Here is a 23,277-nt window from a genome sequence, read left to right as displayed (position 1 = left end):
AATACAGCGATGACAATTGTTTCTCTTTCGTGTCAAAGCGATGAAAATCAGAACAATGTGGGGTGACTTCGTAAGTCATCGAAAATATAAGAAAAAAAAACTTTACAAAGCATAATAATCAAACTTCGTACAATTTTCTTTATCTAAAATACAACTTGAAACATAATCCCTGAAATGTTTAACGCAGTTCATTTACTGAACTTAAATTGTGTGACAATCATAAATCTTGTATATTAGATACTAGCTATGATGAGATTTTCTTAAAATCAGAGAATAACAATTTTACACTCTATCTTTATCTTGATGATAAAGGGAAATTAATATCTTTTATTGTAAATTAATATAATTTTAATTTAGAAAGTAGAAGCTAGAATATTGCTGGGTTTAATGAAAGATGGTTTGTTGGTTTATTTTCGGCAATAAAAAAGTAAATCTTTACAAAAATATCCACGCGTCATATAGTCATATCTTTCAGTTCTGTATGTGCACCCTATTAACACAAATTAGTTTCAATTTTGTTCGTAGTACAACAAATATGATTGTGATAAAGCAAAGAACAGCAATGGTAGCACAGACAGCGATAATGATAACTACCGTGCTTGACTGTCCTGTATGAAAAGAAGTAAAACAAATATCAATTAAATGTCAAACTTTCAATCACTAATGGGAGATACAACGAATTTCGGACAGGCAGGCTGACAGACAGATAGACAGACGGACAGACAGATAGATAGACAGATACTGACACACAGACAGACAATTCAAACTAGAAATAAGAGGATGCGAAATAAACAAAGGGGTCAGACTGTGGCAATTGCAGGAAAATCAAAGAAACGGTGACGGACATTAATTCTCGCTTCGTATAAGGCCATCGAATATCAATCTCTCTCAATTTGTTTTCTTATCATGCAACGAAGGAAATTTACTATCGTCGTTATACTGACTTTACGTTTTTGCCTTCTATGCCTCTTCTTTTCACATCATAAACTTAAAGATATCAGTTGTATTCGTCCAGTTGAACAGCCAAGTAACATTTAACGTTTCAATGCTATCGCCTTTGAGGTGCAGTATCGGGTATCGTACCAAGCTCAATTGTCGACGGATCTTACCAAATATTTACTCGTTGCAGACAGCTGGGATTAGAGTCGGTCGGGCCTGTACCCCTTTCAGTTTATTGGGTATAGTAAAAGCTTCAACGACTCAAAATTTTGTCTGAAATGTATTTCTGTGACAAATATGGTGCATAATTGTTGCCAAAATGTTCTGTGGAAATGAAAGGCTCATGACTGTGACACTACGGTTTCGATGCAAAATATTTATCCGTTTAAGTAACAAAAATTCTGCTCAATGCCGTAGACATTGGGTAATAATGATTTTTATCCTCATCTTGTACATCACATTGGTCGCCATTCGGGCTTCTTTTCAAGACGATGCATTCGAAATGATAGCGTAATAGTCTGTTTCTATGGAACTTACCTATTTCGTTAATGCTCATAAACTGGTAGTCGCTTGGTCTTACAAAGTTGTAAGCTTCACATGTGTAGATACCGAAGGAGTAACTACCAATCTTTAGCGTCAACACACTTGTAATTTCACCAGCCACGACGTTTTCTATTCTGATGTTGTCGTCACCGTTAGGCAAGGTTTCGTTTCTATTGTTGAACCATCGAATCGTTGGACTTTGATTTCCGTCGGCTGTACACTCCATGTTTACGTCATCGCCCACACTCGCTTCGTACACACGGGATTCTTCAGATGAGATGCGAGCCGAGTCTGAAAATAAAATACCATTTCAGTGTCTTTTATGTGACAAACGAACAGTTTGACAGTTTTACTTTTTGTTTTCACATAGTAAAAGTTGTCATATGATTCTTTCTACGTGCTATCATATCAATTGACGATGCTGTGCTCGCACCGTCAAGGCAGGCAGAGGCTTTCCAGAACGTAACAAATAAATGACGCTTGATAATTGTTCGTTCATTTTGCTGCATTTGAATAGTCCAACAAATACCAGTATTGGTATATCTCAGTCATTGAATAACAACTGGGCAATGTAAAGCAGACGTTTCCTTTCCTTTTATTCAACGACAATCATCAAACAATGACATATGATCAATCTGAATTGATTTCTCAACTCATAACTCAAACTGGTGGGGAGGGGCCTAAAATAGCCGTCCAGTATAAGATTGAAACATGGAGTCTCGTAATCCTGAGTACTTACAAAACACTGTGATTTGCATTGCGTCAGTAGACAAGTCTTCTCTCTGGTCGTAAAATTTTGTCATTGCATTGCACTGGTAGTTGCCATCTTGTGCTCTGGAAATACTGGCGAGGTTGTGATACAATGCCGGTCTATCCGATTCTGCAATGGTTTCGCCTTCAAATGTCAGATTGATTTTGTAGGGGTTCGGGTTCCCATTGACGGCCTCGCAGTAGATGGTGACGTTACTGCCTTCTTTGATGTTGTGCAGTGGAGTGGTCGTCATTGTGACGTCCGCCAAATCTTGAAAGAAGAGTCATGGTAACGTTCAGTTAGAGCCGTTCGTCAAGAAATGGTGATTCAAGCAGTTGTATTTAATTCTGACGCCTTACACTTGACTAGCAAAACATTTATATTGTCACATAAACGCGATATATTGAAGGCATGGCTGGCTAAGAAAGAGGAATTCCAAACGTGTACAGAAGGTCACCATCACATTATGCGCAACTTTATCATCTTCTAATAATGCAATAGACGATGTTCCGCTGAATACGAGATCTCGCGAGACTTTAATACATGCCCGTAGAAACAGCTTTCCAGCTTAGTAATACAAGTCAAACTTTGTATGGAACTAGGAAAAATGCAGAACTGAGCGAAGATTGCAACTTCATATATTTTATGCAGTGTTTAACGTAATTAGCGACTTGTCCTGTTTACGCAGTTTGTCCTGTGTTGCGAGAACACATCCACTGCGAACCACATATTCTCGCGATATCTCGGAATTTCTCGCGCGGTCGGAACATGGTCTATTCGTCCTCTTTTCATTCGAAATTCGTTTTCAATCGATATGCTTAAAATCCGATGAAGATATTGCGACGTTTCCATCTATACACAATCTTATCTTTCCCTGGAGTGGCTGACAAACAAGTCATGAAAATAATTCTTGGTGATACCATAATTGATGAAGTTGTGTCAAATTATAAATATTTAGGATTGTTACTCTCTTTTAGGACAATCTGTTCTTAAGCTGTAGCTAGTTGCTGGACAAGTTACTAAAGCTTTGAATCTTTTATCATGTGCTAGCAAGAAAAGTAATAATTTTACGCTACAAAACACACTTTAAGGTTTCAAGGTTTAAGGTTAAGGTTTTTGACTCAATGATTTTGCAATTTTTATATATTGTTCAGACATTTGGGCCTTCAATCATACGACACATTCGAGAAAATTAAAGAAAATGGTGTAGGACGAGAAAAGCATTTGTAGGTGAATGTGTCCCACCTCCATGATTTGCTTTTATATGCGTAGATGCATCAGTTGCTGCTTCAAATGATTAGAAATGTCTCCTAAAAGACTACCACGACAAACCTATAATATTTTATGTAATTTAGAAAACATGGGGCGACACACTTAGGCAAAATCCGTAAAAAAAAAACATTTTATTTTCATGCAGACTTGGCTATGCCAGGATCGCCCAGGAGGTCGGCAATAAGAAAATGCTCTCACTTTCTTTACCATGGTTGTGGGTCACGGGTGTCTGTAAACAAGACTGGTTGGTCCATGAATACACCAAAACTATGTACCTAAGTAATAAAAGTTTACTAGCCTCTGAAAATATTTACAGCTAAATTGTAACTATAAAATATATTCTCTAGACTTAGAAATATATATTAGTTTCTTTAATTTGTTTAAAGCAATAGCTCCTCTAACCACAAAATACAACAATTATGTACTGATCTTCTATGTATTATTTACATATTAGCTTGCCATCATGTATGTTTTATATCTTTCCTTTTCACTCATTTATTCAGTTATCCATATCATAGTAATGCGCTTCTGAACGTTCAAGTGAACTTGGATTGATTCTCTATCTTCTCTCCTTGTATATGGGTCGGTGACCTTAAAGTTGCATTATGGATCTACATTGTCGATTTTTTTCGTAAAACTAAAGCAAATAGACCATGCTACGATGAAGAACTCTCCGATCCCGGTACAAAAAATACGTTCATTTTGATACGTTACGACCGCCTAGCAAAGCTGTTTTGTGAACAAACTTTCAAAACAAAAACATTGGCGATTTTGCTGTGCACCCGACAATACGATACCATCAAGATTAATGACGTCTCCATAGAGTGCACGTTGAAAGGGCGATATGTTAACACGTTGGCCTAACTTTGGTAGCGTTATAATGTTTCGGAAATATACATATATCAATATGATATAAAGTACAGCTCTACAAATAATTGTCTATTTTTCTCACCGATACATATGCGGTGCGTCATATGCATAGTACTGCGTCTGTTCGATCGAGCGTCCACGTACGCATTTCTGGTTGTGTTCACCGCCTGACGGCGTTTTCGCAATCGCAATCCTTACCACGTTGCCATGTTGTTACATTTTTTGTTATATTATAAGGCGAAGCATCTGCACTGTATATTTATTTGACAGCTTTGTACAGTTCAGTGTCATACGCCACTGCAGAAGATAGGCAACTGTCCTGCCCCTCAGTTGGGTCTTGCATGGCAATGTAAGCGTGTCGACGAGTCGTAAATGAGACGATGGAGACTAGTTCTTCTTTTTTTCCGAAAAATGCCTATTTGACTGAAGGATTCCACATTATCAATGAATTCTTAACACTCTAAGTGATGTGGTAGCTCTATTGAATAATAATTATTTCCTTGCGGAAGGACTATGGCCTGGTTCACATTACACATCGTCGGGTCTGCATATGGTGTTGGTAGGTCGACGTTGCATTTCAGATGTTCCGAGGGACAATAGGGTCCTTGCCCGAGGAAACATCACTGGCTAGCGAAGTTGATCATCACACGGACTGCCGTTAAATACGTCATTCTGGATTATGTCTGCACTCGCAACATATTAAGTTTGAAATCGTCTCCTAACTCCGATCAGAAATGAACTTAAAATTTTGATTGATTGGTCATCAAAATCGCATAAAGCCCTGCTCATGTCAATGAGACTACACTGAGACGGGGTGAAATGGCTGGGGGAACAAACAAGCCATGCTAACATTAGTGACACTGCACTGACAGATTCAACAGATCTCCTATTTCTCGAGGGTCTTGCCAGTATCAATCGATTAAAAACTTTGCTGGGCGCTACGTCGACGCAGACTGCCGGCAGCCACTTCAGCTGTTGCCCTTGCATCTAAAAATTTACCTCGTGCTTTCGCACTCGCCCACGAGCATTGAGCCAGTGGCTCGGTAGGTGGAAGCACAATACACAGTGGTAACGTTGGTATTTTCACGAGAAACTGTAGACAGTCTGCCTGCTTGACATGGTACAGTAGTCGCTTTTCACTATTTTCCTGGTCCCATCTTTCAATCTGACCATACAATGTTTATTTTGCTGACATTTTTTGGCTGATTTCTTCCGTTTATACTAGGCTGAATCAGTCGGTAGAGACGTCCAGGGAGCGGGCAGAGGCCTTCCTGACTGCTTGCCTGTGGGAAGGCTCGGCATGTCGACACGATGTTGCGAATTCGCAAACCGTTACCATGCACCAGATACGCATGCGTACATATTCGAATAGTAGAAATGTAGAAATAGTAGAAATTCTGTGCTTTACCCTCGCAAACATTACGAACCAAAACAGCAATCTATTCGGAAATTAAATCAATTTAGTCAAATTACAGTCATCCAAGTATTCCTGTTAATGATCGAATCTGCAAATGAAATTGTTACGGATTTTTCTATAAGTTAAATCTTCGAAATATGAAGGTCAATTCTGATCCATATTGCAACTTTAAAAAGAAATAAAGTTACTATCCATGATTGACCAATCCTGGTTAGGTTGGCCAACGTTCTCTTAATAAGTGAGACCCTCTTAGCTGCTAGTCACCTCAGTATACCTGAACCACAGTCATAGAAGATAGCGTTCCAATTGGATGGTTTAAAGCAGCTAACCCGGCTGAGGGTGCGGTTTCAAATATAATGCAGTGATTCCTACTAAGTGGACCTTGCAGACCTTGTTCCGGCTGGTCGGCTATTTTTGCTCGAGGTGTAAACGTGATCATCTATCATCTATGGCTGTGGTCAAGATATGCATTGAAGTGACGACCATCTAACGAGAATAACCAAGAAGAAGCAACGATGGAAACGTCGCAACCTCGACATCCTAGCTTTGATCGGAAGAGAAAGTTTCACGTACTTTATTTTCGAGAGGGATGTTTTTAAGCTCGTTTCATTATACGTTTTATGTGAACAATATTTGTGTTTTTTCTCATTGTTATTGTTGCTCGTGTTTAGTATGAAATGTTGTCAGATTTTGAGAGGTTTTAGATGTTTAAAACAAAAGTGAAACAAAGTTGCACCGAACAAAGCCAGGGTACCGCCTCAAGCAGTGAAATCGCAGGCGACGGTAGACGTAGCCCATGCGCTCTTCTCCTACTAAAAACAGAATTTCCAAATCAAGACGGTCACTTGTCAGACCACCATTGATTTTACGGTGTTTCGATTGAAAATTAACTTATAAAACTGTCAAGAGTTTCTAATTCTAACTAATATCAAGTTATACGTTTAAAGTCGATGAGTTTGTGTTAATTTGGTGTGTGTGGGTCGTTATGTCTTCGAGTGAATATGTGAAAAAAGTTACATGTATTGAAAGTGCAAGCTATTCTGCGTTGCGTTTTACAGTACTTAAGATCTCAGCGACTGATGCGTAATCTAGCAGTGATCAGAGTAGCCTCCGGTAAATTGAAAGCGGGGATGCGTATGAGTATAGCTTAACTCGCCTGTTTAGTAAATTTTCTGAGAGCACAGATTTAGAGTATGAGGAAAATAACAATGTTCACTTCCGGTTTTTCTGACCAGAAAATCCGTAAAAAAACTGGTTACACGACCTGTCATGTATTTCTGTACTTGACGAAGATCAAAGGTATGCTTACATATGCTCGACCAGCACGTTGTGTCGTATTCTCTCGGCACAGCCCACCCTAGCACCATATCACTGGCCCAGCGCTTCCCCGTAAGCATGCAAATGCACGTCAGCTGATCGAAGGTTTACGAAATGCCGATTTCGGAAAGCAGTTTGTTTAAATTCGATATACCAACGGCTATAGCAACGAAGACCTTATTTTGATTAATCACATGATGATGACCATGATGATGATGATGATGGCGATGGCGACAATGGTAGTGGTGAAGGTTATGATAAGATATTAAGGCATGCTTAGTTATTTCAATGCATTGGAATAACATCATACAAAATTATTGACCTACATTGGACAATGAGTTCTGTAACACCATCGCCAGTAGTATTACTACCATCATGGAAAGTATTTGTTGCTGTACAGGTGTATTTTCCAGAGTCTGACCGATTCACTCTGTTGATGACATAGGTACGTTCAAGTGACAGGAAATCGCCATTTCTTGTCCACGAGTAAAACGAAGGCAATGGATTCGAATCTACTTCACACGAGAAGCTGACATTATTGTCGTGTTCTACACAAGACACGTTCTGTTCGTTGACGGAAGGCGGATCTATGAAACAGAGAAAACGGGAAATACATTGTTTTAATTAGTAAATTGTTTAAAAGCACGTGCATTGCTATTTTACGACTTCCTTACACCAAACGACCCATTCGTGACCTGCGTGCAATGAACATAAAGTGTCATATATGAAAAACATATTGTGTATACTAACATCTTGTATGTACTTACGCTATCGTATGTCAACAGTGAACATCCAAAGTAAATACTATTAATACTACAAAAAACATTTAATCTAAATTAATTTTGGTTTACTAGGAGTTTCTAAAGAAGACTTGAATGGTTGAAAATATAATTAACTGTCACCAGGCTGAGGTTATAATGACCCGGAAAAACACTCCTTTGCAAAAGATCTTCTATACAGTGTTCAATATTTTAGTTGTTGAAATGTGCGTTTTCTATGATTTCTAATATCTGGCATGAGAACATGAATGTGGTATGTGTTGCATTCTGAGAAATATTTAAGCCTTAAACCCCGATTGACGCTTTATGTTGATATCGATATTAATTGCACATTTTATCAATATGCGTAACAGTTAATCAATCATTCAATTTGCACAAATTAAGGCAGTAAGACTTCGAATTGACCCCATACAAATAGAATCAATCATGTTTATTGACTTACATTGGACGTCGACAGAAATCTTTTCCTTCCAACTGCCGACTGTGTTGTCCCAGAATGTATTATTTGCAGTACAAATATAATCATCACTCTTGCTTCGAGTAATTGAGGTAAAATTTAACCAAACATCTACAGCGATCGAATAGTCCCAAGAAATTGTCTCCACCTCTGGATTGGAGTCTACCACCATGCAAATGATACTAAAATTGTCCTTTTCTATGACTTTGCCGGATTCGTCGATATTACCGTAATAGCGGAGTTCAACATCCGGGTTATCTGTGGAATTCATTCATAGTGGTTAAAATAATTCGATAGTGTAACTGGAAAAGAGAACTTATATCCATTTTTTGCCATTACATGGACATCAATGATAAACGATAAGTGGGTTAAAAGACGATGTTTTGAGAAGACGAAAGGAGAGGTGTCCTCAATTTTAGATAAAAGTCAAAAGTTAAAGCTCCAAATGCATGATTGATAAACCTATCACATGAACACCATTGTTAGTAGTAATTCTTACACTGAACGTCCAGTGCGATCGACGTATTCCCGTATCCTGTCGAATAATCCCAAAATGTATTTGTTGCGATACAAGTATATGTCCCTCGTTGTTCTCTTTTGACGTCTGAAAGAGTGAGCGAAGAGCCGGTGTCGATATCATGTCCTGGTGCATTTATCCAAGAGAAACTTGGTTCTGGATTTGCGATTGCTGAACAATAGGCAATGTGTTGTCTTCCTTCGACAACTCTACCATCACTTTCGTCCTGATTGTAGCGATTGGCGGGTCTGTAATGAAGGAAACCATTAATCTATTCAATTTTAAATTTATCATGTATCTACTGTGTGTGTACTGTGTCTGTGTGTCGTCTGCTCCACGTACACAATGTTGTTAGTGGTCGCGCACAGAATTGAAACATCTAAGTCGGTTACTGTGACCAACTCTTTTGGGTTGGAAGCAGTGGCCGACTGGTTTTGTGTGAGGCCTAGCAGCTAGGCGATGTTGCCGTGAGTGTGTGGGGGTTCGAATCCCGTTTGGGTTATAGTATAATTTATATTTCTTTAACCTGAGTGGACAGTTCTGCTGGTGGATATTTACTTGTCCCCGAGTCTGTCTGATAGCTCAGTAAAAAGCTTCGTGCTTTTCCGATTACTATATATGTGTGTACTGTGTGTGTGTACTGTGTTTGTGTGTCGTTTGCTCCACGTATACCGTGTTGTTAGGTCGCGCACAGAATTGAAACATCTAAGTCGCTTACTGTGACCAACTCTTTTGGGTTGGAAGCAGTGGCCGACTGGTTTTGTGTTGAGGCCTAGCAGCTAGGCGATGTTGCAGTGAGTGTGTGGGGGTCGAATCCTGTTTTTATAGTATAATTTATATTTCTTGAGACCGGAGTGGACTGTTCTGCTGTTGGATATTTACTTGTCCCCGAGTCTGTCTGATAGCTCAGTAAAAAGCTTAGTGCTTTTCCAATTACTATATGTGTGTGTACTGTGTCTGTGTGTCATCTGCTCCACGCACACCGTGTTGCTCTGTCGCGCACAGAATTGCAACATCCAAGTCGGTTACTGTGACCAACTCTTTTTTGTTGGAAGCAGTGGCCGACTGGTTTTGTTTGAGGCCTAGCAGCTAGGCGATGTTGCCATTAGTGTGTGGGGGTTCGAATCCCGTTTGTGTTATAGTATAATTTATATTTCTTTAACCTGAGTGGACAGTTCTGCTTGTGGATATTTACTTGTCCCCGAGTCTCTCTGATAGCTCAGTAAAAAGCTTCGTGCTTTTCCGATTACTATATATGTGTGTACTGTGTGTGTCTGTGTGTGTGTGTCGTCTGCTCCACGTATACCGTGTTGTTAGGTCGCGAACAGAATTGAAACATCTAAGTCGGTTACTGTGACCAACTCTTTTGGGTTGGAAGCAGTGGCCGACTGCTTTTTGTGTGAGGGCTAGCAGCTAGGCGATGTTGCCGTGAGTTTATGGGGGTTCGAATCCTGGTTTTTTTTAGTATAATTTATATTTCTTTAACCTGAGTGGACCGTTCTGCTGCTGTGGATATTTACTTGTCCCCGAGTCTGTCTGATAGCTCAGTAAAAAGCTTCGTGCTTTTCCGATACTATATGTGTGTGTACTGTGTCTGTGTGTCATCTGCTCCACGCACACCGTGTTGCTCGGTCGCGCACAGAATTGAAACATCAAAGTCGGTTACTGTGACCAACTCTTTTGGGTTGGAAGCAGTGGCCGACTGGTTTTGTGTGAGGCCTAGCAGCTAGGCGATGTTGCCGTGAGTGTGTGGGGGTTCGAATCCCGTTTGGGTTATAGTAAAATTTATATTTCTTTAACCTGAGTGGACAGTTCTGCTGGTGGATATTTACTTGTCCCCGAGTCTGTCTGATAGCTCAGTAAAAAGCTTCGTGCTTTTCTGATTACTATATATGTGTGTACTGTGTGTGTGTACTGTGTCTGTGTGTCGTCTGCTCCACGTATACCGTGTTGTTAGGTCACGCACAGAATTGAAACATCTAAGTCAGTTACTGTGACCAACTCTTTTGGGTTGGAAGCAGTGGCCAACTGGTTTTGTGTGAGGCCTAGCAGCTAGGCAATGTTGCTGTGAGTGTGGGGGTTTGAATCCCGTTTGGGTTATAGTAAAATTTATATTTCTTTGACCTGAGTGGACAGTTCTGCTGGTGGATATTTACTTGTCCCCGAGTATGTCTGAGAGCTTGGTATAAAGCTTCGTGCTTTTCCGATTACTATATATGTTGTATCGTGTGTGTGTACTGTGTCTGTGTGACGTCTGCTCCACGTATACCATGTTGTTAGGTCGCACACAGAATTGAAACATCTAAGTCGGTTACTGTGACCAACTCTTTTATAATGGAAGCAGTGGTCGACTGGTTTTGTGTGAGGCCTAGCAGCTAAGCCATGTTGCCGTAAGTGTGTGGGGGTTCGAATCCCGTTTGGGTTATAGTATAATTTATATTTCTTTGAACCTGAGTGGACAGTTCTGCTGGTGGATATTTACTTGTCCCCGAATCTGTCTGATAGCTCAGTAAAAAGCTTCGTGCTTTTCTGATTACTATATATGTGTGTACTGTGTGTGTGTACTGTGTCTGTGTGTCGTCTGCTCCACGTATACCGTGTTGTTAGGTGGCACACAGAATTGAAACATCTAAGTCGGTTACTGTGACCAACTCTTTTGGGTTGGAAGCAGTGGCCGACTGGTTTTGTGTGAAGCCTAGCAGCTAGGCGATGTTGCCGTTAGTAAGTGGGGGTTCAAATCCTGTTTGGGTTATAGTATAATTTATATTTCTTTGACCTGAGTGGACAGTTCTGCTGGAGGATATTTACTTGTCCCCGAGTCTGTCTGATAGCTCAGTAAAAAGCTTCGTGCTTTTCCGATTACTATATATGTGTGTACTGTATGTGTGTACTGTGTCTGTGTTCGTCTGCTCCACGTATACCGTGTTTTTAGGTGGACAATCCATGCTTTCATAAGTTACTGTGACCAACTCTTTTTGGTTGGAAGCAGTGGCTGACTGGTTTTGTGTGAGGCCTAGCAGCTAAGCGATGTTGCTGTGAGTGTGTGGGGGTTCGAATCCTGTTTGTGTTATAGTATAGTTTATATTTCTTTAACCTGAGTGGACAGTTCTGTCTGATAGCTCAGTAAAAAGTTCGCGCTTTTCCGATTACTATATATGTGTGTACTGTGTGTGTACTGTGTGTGTGTGTCGTCTGCTCCACGTATACCGTGTTGTTAGGTCGCACACAGAATTGAAACATCTAAGTCAGTTACTGTGACCAACTCTTTTGGGTTGGAAGCAGTGGCCGACTGGTTTTGTGCACGGCCTAGCAGCTAGGCGATGTTGCCGTGAGTGTGTGGGGGTTCGAATCCCGTTTGGGTTATAGTATAATTTATATTTCTTTAACCTGAGTGGACAGTTCTGCTGGTGGATATTTACTTGTCCCCGAGTCTGTCTGATAGCTCAGTAAAAAGCTTCGTGCTTTTCTGATTACTATATATGTGTGTACTGTGTGTGTGTACTGTGTCTGTGTGTCGTCTGCTCCACGCATACCGTGTTGTTCGGTCGCGCACAGAATTGAAACATCTAAGTCGGTTACTGTGACCAACTCTTTTGGGTTGGAAGCAGTGGCCGACTGGTTTTGTGTGAGGCCTAGCAGCTAGGCGATGTTGCCGTGAGTGTGTGGGGGTTCGAATCCTGTTTGGGTTATAGTATAATTTATATTTCTTTGACCTGAGTGGACAGTTTGCTGGTGGATATTTACTTGTCCCCAAGTCTGTCTAATAGCTCAGTAAAAGCTCCGTGCTTTTCCGATTACTATATATGTGTGTACTGTGTGTGTGTACTGTGTCTGTGTGTCATCTGCTCCATGTATACCGTGTTGTAAGGTCGTGCACAGAATTGAAACATCTAAGTCGGTTACTGTAACCAACTCTTTTTGGTTGGAAGCAGTGGCCGACTGGTTTTGTGTGAGGCCTAGCAGCTAGGTGATGTTGTCGTGAATGTGTAGGGGTTCGAATCCTGTTTGGGTTATAGTATAATTTATATTTCTTTAACCTGAGTGGACAGTTCTGTCTGATAGCTCAGTAAAAGTTCGTGCTTTTCCGATTACTATATATGTGTGTACTGTGTGTGTGTACTGTGTATGTGTGTCGTCTGCTCCACGTATACCGTGTTGTTAGGTGGACATCCATGCTTTTCATAGGTTACACTGTGACCAACTCTTGTGGGTTGGAAGCAGTGGCCGACTGGTTTTGTGTGAGGCCTAGCAGCTAGGTGATGTTGTCGTGAATGTGTAGGTGTTCGAATCCTGTTTGGGTTATAGTATAGTTTATATTTCTTTAACCTGAGTGGACAGTTCTGTCTGATAGCTCAGTAAAAAGTTCGCGCTTTTCCGATTACTATATATGTGTGTACTGTGTGTGTACTGTGTGTGTGTGTCGTCTGCTCCACGTATACCGTGTTGTTAGGTCGCACACAGAATTGAAACATCTAAGTCAGTTACTGTGACCAACTCTTTTGGGTTGGAAGCAGTGGCCGACTGGTTTTGTGTGAAGCCTAGCAGCTAGGCGATGTTGCCGTGAGTGTGTGGGGGTTCGAATCCCGTTTGGGTTATAGTAAAATTTATATTTCTTTAACCTGAGTGGACAGTTCTGCTTGTGGATATTTACTTGTCCCCGAGGCTGTCTGATAGCTCAGTATAAAGCTTCGTGCTTTTCTGATTACTATATATGTGTGTACTGTGTGTGTGTACTGTGTCTGTGTGTCGTCTGCTCCAGTATACCGTGTTGTTAGGTCGCACACAGAATTGAAACATCTAAGTCGGTTACTGTGACCAACTCTTTTGGGTTGGAAGCAGTGGCCGACTGGTTTTGTGTGAGGCCTAGCAGCTAGGCGATGTTGCCGTGAGTGTGTGGGGGTTCGAATCCTGTTTGTGTTATAGTATAATTTATATTTCTTTGACCTGAGTGGACAGTTCTGCTGGTGGATATTTACTTGTCCCCAGTCTGTCTAATAGCTCAGTAAAAAGCTCCGTGCTTTTCCGATTACTATATATGTGTGTACTGTGTGTGTGTACTGTGTCTGTGTGTCATCTGCTCCATGTATACCGTGTTGTAAGGTCGTGCACAGAATTGAAACATCTAAGTCGGTTACTGTAACCAACTCTTTTTGGTTGGAAGCAGTGGCCGACTGGTTTTGTGTGAGGCCTAGCAGCTAGGTGATGTTGTCGTGAATGTGTAGGGGTTCGAATCCTGTTTGGGTTATAGTATAATTTATATTTCTTTAACCTGAGTGGACAGTTCTGTCTGATAGCTCAGTAAAAAGTTCGTGCTTTTCCGATTACTATATATGTGTGTACTGTGTGTGTGTACTGTGTATGTGTGTCGTCTGCTCCACGTATACCGTGTTGTTAGGTGGACAATCCATGCTTTTCATAGGTTACTGTGACCAACTCTTGTGGGTTGGAAGCAGTGGCCGACTGGTTTTGTGTGAGGCCTAGCAGCTAGGTGATGTTGTCGTGAATGTGTAGGTGTTCGAATCCTGTTTGGGTTATAGTATAGTTTATATTTCTTTAACCTGAGTGGACAGTTCTGTCTGATAGCTCAGTAAAAAGTTCGCGCTTTTCCGATTACTATATATGTGTGTACTGTGTGGTGTACTGTGTGTGTGTGTCGTCTGCTCCCACGTATACCGTGTTGTTAGGTCGCACACAGAATTGAAACATCTAAGTCGGTTACTGTGACCAACTCTTTTGGGTTGGAAGCAGTGGCCGACTGGTTTTGTGTGAGGCCTAGCAGCTAGGCGATGTTGCCGTGAGTGTGTGGGGATTCGAATCCTGTTTGGGTTATAGTATAATTTATATTTCTTTGACCTGAGTGGACAGTCTGCTGGTGGATATTTACTTGTCCCCAGTCTGTCTGATAGCTCAGTAAAAAGCTTTGTGCTTTTCCGATTACTATATATGTGTGTACTGTGTGTGTACTGTGTCTGTGTGTCATCTGCTCCACGTATACCGTGTTGTTAGGTGGACAATCCATGCTTTTCATAGGTTACTGTGACCAACCCTTTTGGGTTGGAAGCAGTGGCCGACTCGTTTTGTGTGAGGCCTAGCAGCTAGGTGATGTTGCCGTGAGTGTGTGGGGGTTCGAATCCCGTTGGGTTATAGTATAATTTATATTTCTTTAACCTGAGTGGACAGTTTTGCTGGTGGATATTTACTTGTCCCTAGTCTGTCTGATAGCTCAGTAAAAAGCTTCGTTTTTTTTTCCGATTACCATATATGTGTGTACTGTGTGTGTGTACTGTGTCTGTGTGTCGTCTGCTCCACGTATACAGTGTTGTTAGGTCGCGCACAGAATTGAAACATCTAAGTCGGTTACTGTGACCAACTCTTTTGGGTTGGAAGCAGTGGCCGACTTGTTTTGTGTGAGGCCTAGCAGCTAGGCGATGTTGCCGTGAGTGTGTGGGGGTTCGAATCCCGTTTGTGTTATAGTATAATTTATATTTCTATAAATAAACCGAACAACCAATAATTCATTTCCCATGCTTTTCATAGGCAAATATCGTATGATAAATGTTAGGTCCAGTTACACTGGTCAGAGGATTAACATATGTGCTGAGTTTGCTGCATAATTGAATGGAAAGTCGATTTTCATCATATGTCATGATATTCTATAAAGTTATTCACAAAATATCGGGATTTATGTCCGAGTACATCGTGCGATGGAGGTATTGTCCGAGACGCGTAGGGTTGAGGACAATACCAAAGTGTACGAATACGAGGACATAAATCCGATATTTTGTGAATGACCTGATTATTATACTCCTTTATAGTCCAATATTTATCAGGAAAAGTTGACATTAAGGTTTTTTAGGATGCCCGTAGAGCACTGTACGAAGCGATCCTGAGCAGACTGGGAACGCGTTGGTGCGTCCGTCAAGCGCCCCGGGGTCAAGCGCACAGAACGAAATTTCAACCCGCAACCCGCTGTGCAGTGATAGAAATTGTAGGTCAGAAGCCTTGATTTCACCAAATTCATGGGTTTACAATGACAATTATTCGCTGTGCGAAGTACTGAATGTGTCAAAGTATTTTTTTTTGTAAAATAAATTAAGATCTTCTCTTGTTTCCCCTGGTGATGACAAAGAGGTGTCACGAGGTCAAAGGTCACATGGCGTACAATGCCACCTTGAAGTTATTGTGCTCCGCGTCAAAGTTATTTTGATTCCGCGTCCTCTCATACCGAAACTTACTTTACAACAAAACTCTATAGATTTCTGACGCAAGTGTATAATAATAGAAGTTATCGTACTTGCTGAAGGAATGCATTTTGTAAAATACATAACTGTGTTAAGATGGGAAAGAGCGGAATCTTCGTGTTCCTCGGATTTTGTATTATACCTTACAATGCCTAGTTTGTTTGTTTTGTTTTTTGTTTGAAAGTTTCTCTTTTAAACTTACTAATCTGATGTTGCTCTGATAGGTATTATAAGAATACAAACGCCAATCATCTGTCCTCACTCCCAAATCAAACCTTATATCTCTGTGTTTGGACGTTTCTGGAGATAACTCTTTCAGAAATGGGTTGTTCAAGAAAACGACGATCTTTTAACCCTGTTTTGAGCGATAAAAATGTTCGAAACGTAGTACAAGTCATTACCTTGATTATCATTTATGTATGAATTGGATGATGTGATTTGAAATAATTAATATCGAAGGAATTTTCTGGAAAAAAATTATTATTGAATTTTTTCTGTCTTTAATCTAAGCTTACTCAATGATTCTCTCGATATGAGACACGTTAATATCGATAAGAAGTTACATGTAGTTTTCAGAGTCACATTTATCCTTGTTGAATTAAATTATCATAAATTCCTAAATTGTTTATTTCCTCATAAATAATGCTAAGTTAAAATGCAGTATTTCTCATATAATGCTCAGAAAAAAAATAGAGAAAAATACACAAAATTGAATTTATTTTTTCTTACATTCTACGTCGACGTTCATGATCGTGGTACCGGTTCCAATGCGTCCATCCCAGAATGTATTGGTTGCAATGCATGTATAGTTTCCAGACTTGTCCCTGCTGATGTCTTTGAATTCCACAATTCATTAAAAGAAATCGTATCGCCATTACCTTCGAACCATGTTATATTGTCGTGCGCAGGATTAGAATCTAAAACCACACACTCGACATCGAACGAATGGCCTTCAATGACTCTGGCTGTGTCACTAGCATTGCCCGTAATTTGTACGTTTACTGAGGGGATATCTATGGAGAAAGGTAAACAAAATGTTATGTATATCGAACAAAGTTGTTTAATCTATTAGAAAAAAATAATATTAACACAAAATACTGCTCATCACCGTTACATATTTGAAAAGATCGAAAGTGACACAGGTATTTTGGATTATATTGTCTTTTGTAAATTTGTATCTTCCACTATTCGATCAGTTAAATCTACGGAGTCCACACTTCAATACATTTTGGAATAAGGTAATAGGTATCCTCTGTTTGTTCAGAGAGGAAATAACATCAATACAAGACAATTTACATTGGAAAATCGTACGAAAATAATGTACAGTTATTACCTCGAATGAGTGTCATATATAGATTCTAAGAATCTATATTTGGCACTCGTTCGTTCTTTCTGAAAGAGAATGCAACAAGCACTTGACCTTTTATAATCCTGCTCAGTGTAAGTCGAAGCCGAGGACGAGCATGCATTGACACTGTCGTATTTTGCAGTTTTTTGTCTCTGAGAAAGCAAACGCCCCGGTTTGTGTTTGGCTAAAATATATATGATCCAAGACTTACACAGCACGTTTACTGAAAATCAACTTTGTGTTTCCTGTCGTTTCGTCCCAAAACGTACTGGTTGCTTTGCACGTATAGTTACCGCTTCTTTTTCGCTGTATTGTATCGAAACCCAACACCTCATGTGAGCTGACCTTCGTTCCCTCATCGTTAAACCACGACATGGCTTGTGGTTGAGGCTCAGGATCTTTGACAATGCACTCGGCTGAGAACGAATCTCCCTCAACTGTTGTGCCATTTTTAGCTCACGTGTGTAAACACGTGGGCTAATGTCATAGCAATGTTTGTCTGTATGTCCATGTGTGTGTGGTGTGCGTGTGTGTGTGTGTGTGTTTATGTGCGCGCGCGCGCGTGTGTGTGTCTGTCTGTCTGTCTGTTTACACGATAACTCAAAAACGCCTGCACGGATTCAAGTCAGATTTAGTACACAGTTACCAGGTGCTACTTGCAAGAACTGATAAGATTTTGGTTAGTGTTGCTTGCATATTAATGAAGTTATGCAATATCGGTTTTTTTTTCCGTACAATGGTTTCCCTATGGAGACGATAATGACAGTGTAGACATATATCAAGAAATACTGCACAAAATTTCATGAATCTTTTCACAGATGACGATCTAAGAACATTAAGACGATACTGTGAGTGACATTTCAAGTATATTCTCATTTACATATTTAATGGACTTTTGTTATTGGTGAGATAACTCTGAAATTCCTGCACCAAACTTGATGATACTTGCAACAAATATTGATCTGATATATATCTAATTATACTTAGAAGCATTAGGCAGTGTCAAGTTAATAAATAGCTCATTTGCATATTTTATGAAGGTTTGTAATTAGTCATACAACTCCGATATAACTTTACCAATATGATGAAATCTGTTGCAGATACTGATCCGACTGAAATCTAACTGTAGTGTAAAGCATTTAGTAGTGTGAAATTAATTAAGGGTTCATTTGCATATTTAATGAACTTTGTAATTAGGTATATAACTCTGAAATTAAGGCACCCAAGTCAGTGAAATTGGGTACAACTATTGTTTTGATAAATACCCAATTGTACTGAGAAGCATTTGGCAGTGTCAAGTTAACAATAGGTCATTGCATATTTATGAAGTTAAGTAATTAGTGATATAACTCCAAAATAACTGCACCAAATGTGATGAAATCTGCTGCAGATACTGATCCGACAGATATCTAATTGTGGTGTAGAGCATTAAGTTGTGTGAATTAATTACGGGTCATTTGCATATTTAATGAACTTTGTAATTGTGATATAACTCCAAAATTACAGGGTTAAATTTGATGAAACTTGCTACAGATGTTGATGTGATAAATATCCAATTGTACTCAGAAGCATTGAGCGGTGTCAAGTTAATAATTAGCTCATTTGCATTTTCCATGAAGTCTTATAATTAGTCATATAACTCCGAAATAATTGCAACAAATGTAATGAAAACTCCTGCACATACTGATACGACAGATATCTAACTGTGTTGTAAAGCATTTAGTAGACTGAGTGTAAAGCCATTTGCATATTCAATAAAATTTGTAATTCGGTATATAACTCTGAAATTTCGGCACTAAAATTTTATGAAACATGCTACAGATATTAATTTGATAAATATTTAACTGTGCTATGGATCATTGAACAGTGTCAAGTTAGTTTAGGATTTATTTGCATATTTAATGAACTTTGTAATTACTGACATTACTCTAAAATTACAGCATTAAATTAAATCAAAACTTGCTACAAATGTTGATCTGATGGATATCTAATTATCCCATAAAGCATTGACAGTGTCAAGTTAATTAACAGCTCATTTGCATGCTAAATAAAGTTTGTAATTAGTGATTAAACTCTGAGAGCACTGTGCGAAGTTAAAAAAAATGCTACATAAAGTGATTACAAATATCTCATTGTTCTGTGAGGTATACTACTATAAATGAACATGTTGTAAAACACGTGAGCATATTCAGTTCATATCTGGTTACTTATGTTCCCATTGAAACTCAAGAGCAAAAGATGAGTGTCTGCAAAACGACGTTCAAGATTCGAACATTAGTGTTTGAAGGCGACTTATTTCTAGAGATACCTTGGTATTTGCAAAAGTAAAGGTTTGGGCGGGTTCAACTAGTCCGGGAAAAATATGCCTTGTCAAATATTCATTTACTTTTGTGATAGACGTTATATATAAACAGTCTAACAAAAAGTATTTTACAGCAGCTAAGCAGACATTGCAAAGGTTTATTACTTAAAATGGTAGTACCAAATACGATTGGAACTAATTTTGGATGATTGGGTGGTAAGTAATGTCAGTTTAATCAACAAATGTAAGACCATCTGCCTTTCTTTTCAAGTTATACACGGGTTTTTATGAGTCATTTGTAATATTGCAACATTCAGCTACATTGCACTTAACACTTTCAGAAATTCGAAAATATGAATATCCAATTATCCCTAACTATTTCCACTCGTGTTACTATGAGATAACGTATGTGCAAGCAGGATAATTAAAATTTCAACACAAAACTTACATTGCACAATTAATGAAAATAAAGTCGTGGCGTTTGCCGTCGTGCTATTCCAGAATGTACTCCTAGCGTGGCACGTGTAGTTCCCGGATTGTTCTCGCTGCACTGAATTGAATTCCATCCGTTCATTTGAGCTGATCTCGTTTCCCTCCCAGTCGAACCAAGATATAGCTTGCGGTTGTGGGTTAGCTTCTATGACTGCACACTCGACTGAAAACGAACTTCCCTCAACTGATATGCCGTCTTTGCTCGCATTACCTTCGACTTTCGCAGAGAGAAACGGGCCGTCTACGAGACAATGAGCAAAATTTATTGGTGGTTTCTTACAAAATGGTACTTAGGCTTTAACCAAGAGGTACCATTTAAGTAATCGAAGTTCAAGGTGATGTTCAGGGAAACATCATTTGAAAATCATCGAGTACCTTAACAGCCCTAAAATTGATTTAACTGCCGAGCAAATGATCATAAAAAAGATATAACCAGTGTGTAAACACACAGGTTGCGTTACTCACATTGTACTTCTAACGCTAGTGAAGCGAATCCATTCCCAAGTCGGCCATCTGCAAATTCATTACTGGCGATGCAACTGTAGTTGCCTCTATGTTCCCTCGTTACATTTTCAATAACCAATGTGTTGTTATGATATATCTCGTCACGTGGACCAATCCAATACCATTCTTTGATTTCCTCAGGAAAGCCTATTCTTCCAAATCGCATACTGCGACGAAACGCTCTCCTTCAAAGACTACAGATCTAGTAGTGTTGGTTATATTGATAGTCGGTGGGTCTAGAAATGAAGCCATTATTTAGTGCAAAACTATATAAAGGCATATCAATAGAATTATTTTACTGCGAGGTAGCAAATAAACATACATTTGCCGTGTTTTTTCCGGCACCCTTCAGTAAGGTCTCGCTTCAGATAAAATGGGGATCTAACACTTACAGTTGTCATTTTTTTGTTTACTTAATAACTCTCCCTCCTGAAATGATTTGTGTTTATTTTAGCATGTATACAGTATTATTCACCGGGTAAGGGACAATATCATGGAAAATAAAGGAAATATTTGAGAAGCTCCATAACACGGCTGTAAAAAAGGATAAGGAAATTGCGACATTGCAATTCGTCTTCATAAAAATAAACGTTTTCTCGACAGTTACCATTTATGAATCCAAATAGTATTGCATATAAGTTTATTATGAAGTAAGTAGAATTGGTAATTTTGCACCAAACAAAGATAACAAAATATTGATTTATTTTGTCTACACCATGGGAACTTGAATTCGGTGAATGTATCGCTTCAAATTAAACATTATCGAATTTAGAACCTCGGTTAGCCTAATGTAAATCGTTGCCGTCTGGTAAATCCCCTATCTCGCTTTTCAAAACTTCTCTTTCAGAAATAATAATAACAAACTTCGCAGATTAACCGCGTTTAGAACTCACATTGTACGACAACAACATAACCTTCTCCACAGCGTGCGACTTCTTCGACTGAAGTAGAATTGATTCATGCTCTAGATGACAATTTACCATCGTACCATTGTCTTCTTTCCGAAACACAGGGTACCATACATTAACTTCTGAACTGTTTTTCTCGAGATTTCACCATCCCGTCTGCATACCAGACAAGTTCACCAGGAGGAATTCCGTGTCGTAACACTGCAGTTAAATGTGGCAATTTCACCAGCAACAACATATTGTAATGGATGAAGATCACAAACTGGACCATCAGCTACCGTAACGAATCAGAACAGAAATAAAACAGAAAATACTATTTTAAGGCAGTCCGCCTCTAGAAAATAAAATGTTCTTAGGTATTATTTTCTACCATTTAGCTTCCAAATGAAAGCTCTGAATATTTATCCCCAAAGCCTATTCTTCACTACGTGAATAACTTGTGTGGGGAATTAAAAGCTGCAAACTTGTAATATCATGATATGAATTACCGAAGAATACTGCTGATGTAGCCTTGGACATATCGCCGATAATGGACTTCACGACCAACAAATGACGCAATTATCTGATAAACAGATAATGTGGACTAACATTTCTCCTGGTGTGTATAATAATCCTATAGTTACTGAGATACAGAATCGTTTGGCAAAGTTATCATTCATGTTGGAGGAAAATTATTTGGTACCAAAGTAATAAATATCCAACAAGAACTAACCCTGTAGCCTTTTAGTTAATGACTTTGTGAAAATAGCCCATGGTCATCGAAGGTCATTGAAAAATGTATGGCAAGAAATTGGTGCAACACTTGTACATTTGGTCTGTTTGTTCACATTGAAAATATTTGCTTAAATTTTATTTTATGTTGATTGTGGTAAAAAAAGCTAGCAACTGAGTGTAGAGCATTTTGTTAACTTAATTGCACTCCCCCTGATAATTACCTGAGCAATTTTGAATTCAAATAGTTCAAATCGTCCTTGAAAAAGGGATTTGTACAGACTTAACTATTTTGAGAAAATTCAATATAGTGTCTTAGGTCACTTGCATGTTCTCCTTTTGATTATCAAATTCTAGTAGACTAAGTCATAGCATTCTTCACAAAAAAATACGTGGTTTTCCCTTGTATGTTTGAGAGTTTTGTGGATTTTCGTGAAATACAATATGGTCACCATTGTCAATTCAAATCCAAATGTACGATGTACTGGTACTTACTACCCTCAACAATGTTGTTTAGATATACGAGCAGTCGCTACTTTTACTTGAAACGTGTATGCATCAATGCCCAGTTAGCTTGGGTCCCTAAGAATGTAACAATACCTAGAACAAATAGCCTAGCCTATAGTATTCTCCAGTACTTCCCCATATTCGACATATATGTATCAGATCCATTCTCAACTCCGCCTGATTGATGTAAATATTATAAATATACTGATCTTCGCTTCATCTGTAATGAGTTCATATGAATTATCGTGTACGGTTTTATCTGTTGTTATTCGCTGATGATTTCCATCGTCATACCCCCATGCGGCATCTGATGTGTAGTTGTCTAAAGTGCAGTTTAACTGTGAAGCATAGCCTATAAATGATATGGTGTCGATCGGACCTGTTGACGATTGAAGAACATTG

The 23,277-nt window shown here is 39.2% G+C and overlaps 1 protein-coding gene across 1 annotated transcript; it reads right to left on the bottom strand.

The window, feature by feature from the left end:
• Positions 1-1,199: 1,199 nt before the first annotated feature.
• On the bottom strand, positions 1,200-2,501 carry LOC139126213 (Fc receptor-like protein 5). Its single transcript, XM_070692263.1, has 2 exons — positions 2,222-2,501; positions 1,200-1,773 (listed from the first exon to the last, which is right to left on the bottom strand). Exons 1-2 carry the CDS (start codon positions 2,484-2,486, stop codon positions 1,325-1,327), a joined length of 714 nt encoding a protein of 237 aa, XP_070548364.1. The 5' UTR covers positions 2,487-2,501; the 3' UTR covers positions 1,200-1,324.
• Between the last annotated feature and the right edge of the window lie 20,776 nt (positions 2,502-23,277).

This window comes from Ptychodera flava, chromosome 3, assembly GCF_041260155.1.
Source record: "Ptychodera flava strain L36383 chromosome 3, AS_Pfla_20210202, whole genome shotgun sequence".
NCBI lineage: Eukaryota > Metazoa > Hemichordata > Enteropneusta > Ptychoderidae > Ptychodera > Ptychodera flava.
The sequence above is the reverse complement of the archived record's forward strand: the minus strand, read 5'-3'. Positions and strand labels throughout refer to the sequence as shown.

Bases quoted from the DNA above. Each gene is read 5' to 3' on its own strand.
- LOC139126213 (XM_070692263.1), bottom strand. From the start codon at position 2,486: ATGACGACCACTCCACTGCACAACATCAAAGAAGGCAGTAACGTCACC. The intron at 1,774-2,221 runs GTAAGTACTCAG...TTTTATTTTCAG, and splicing joins AATGCAAATCACAGTGTTTT to ACTCGGCTCGCATCTCATCT.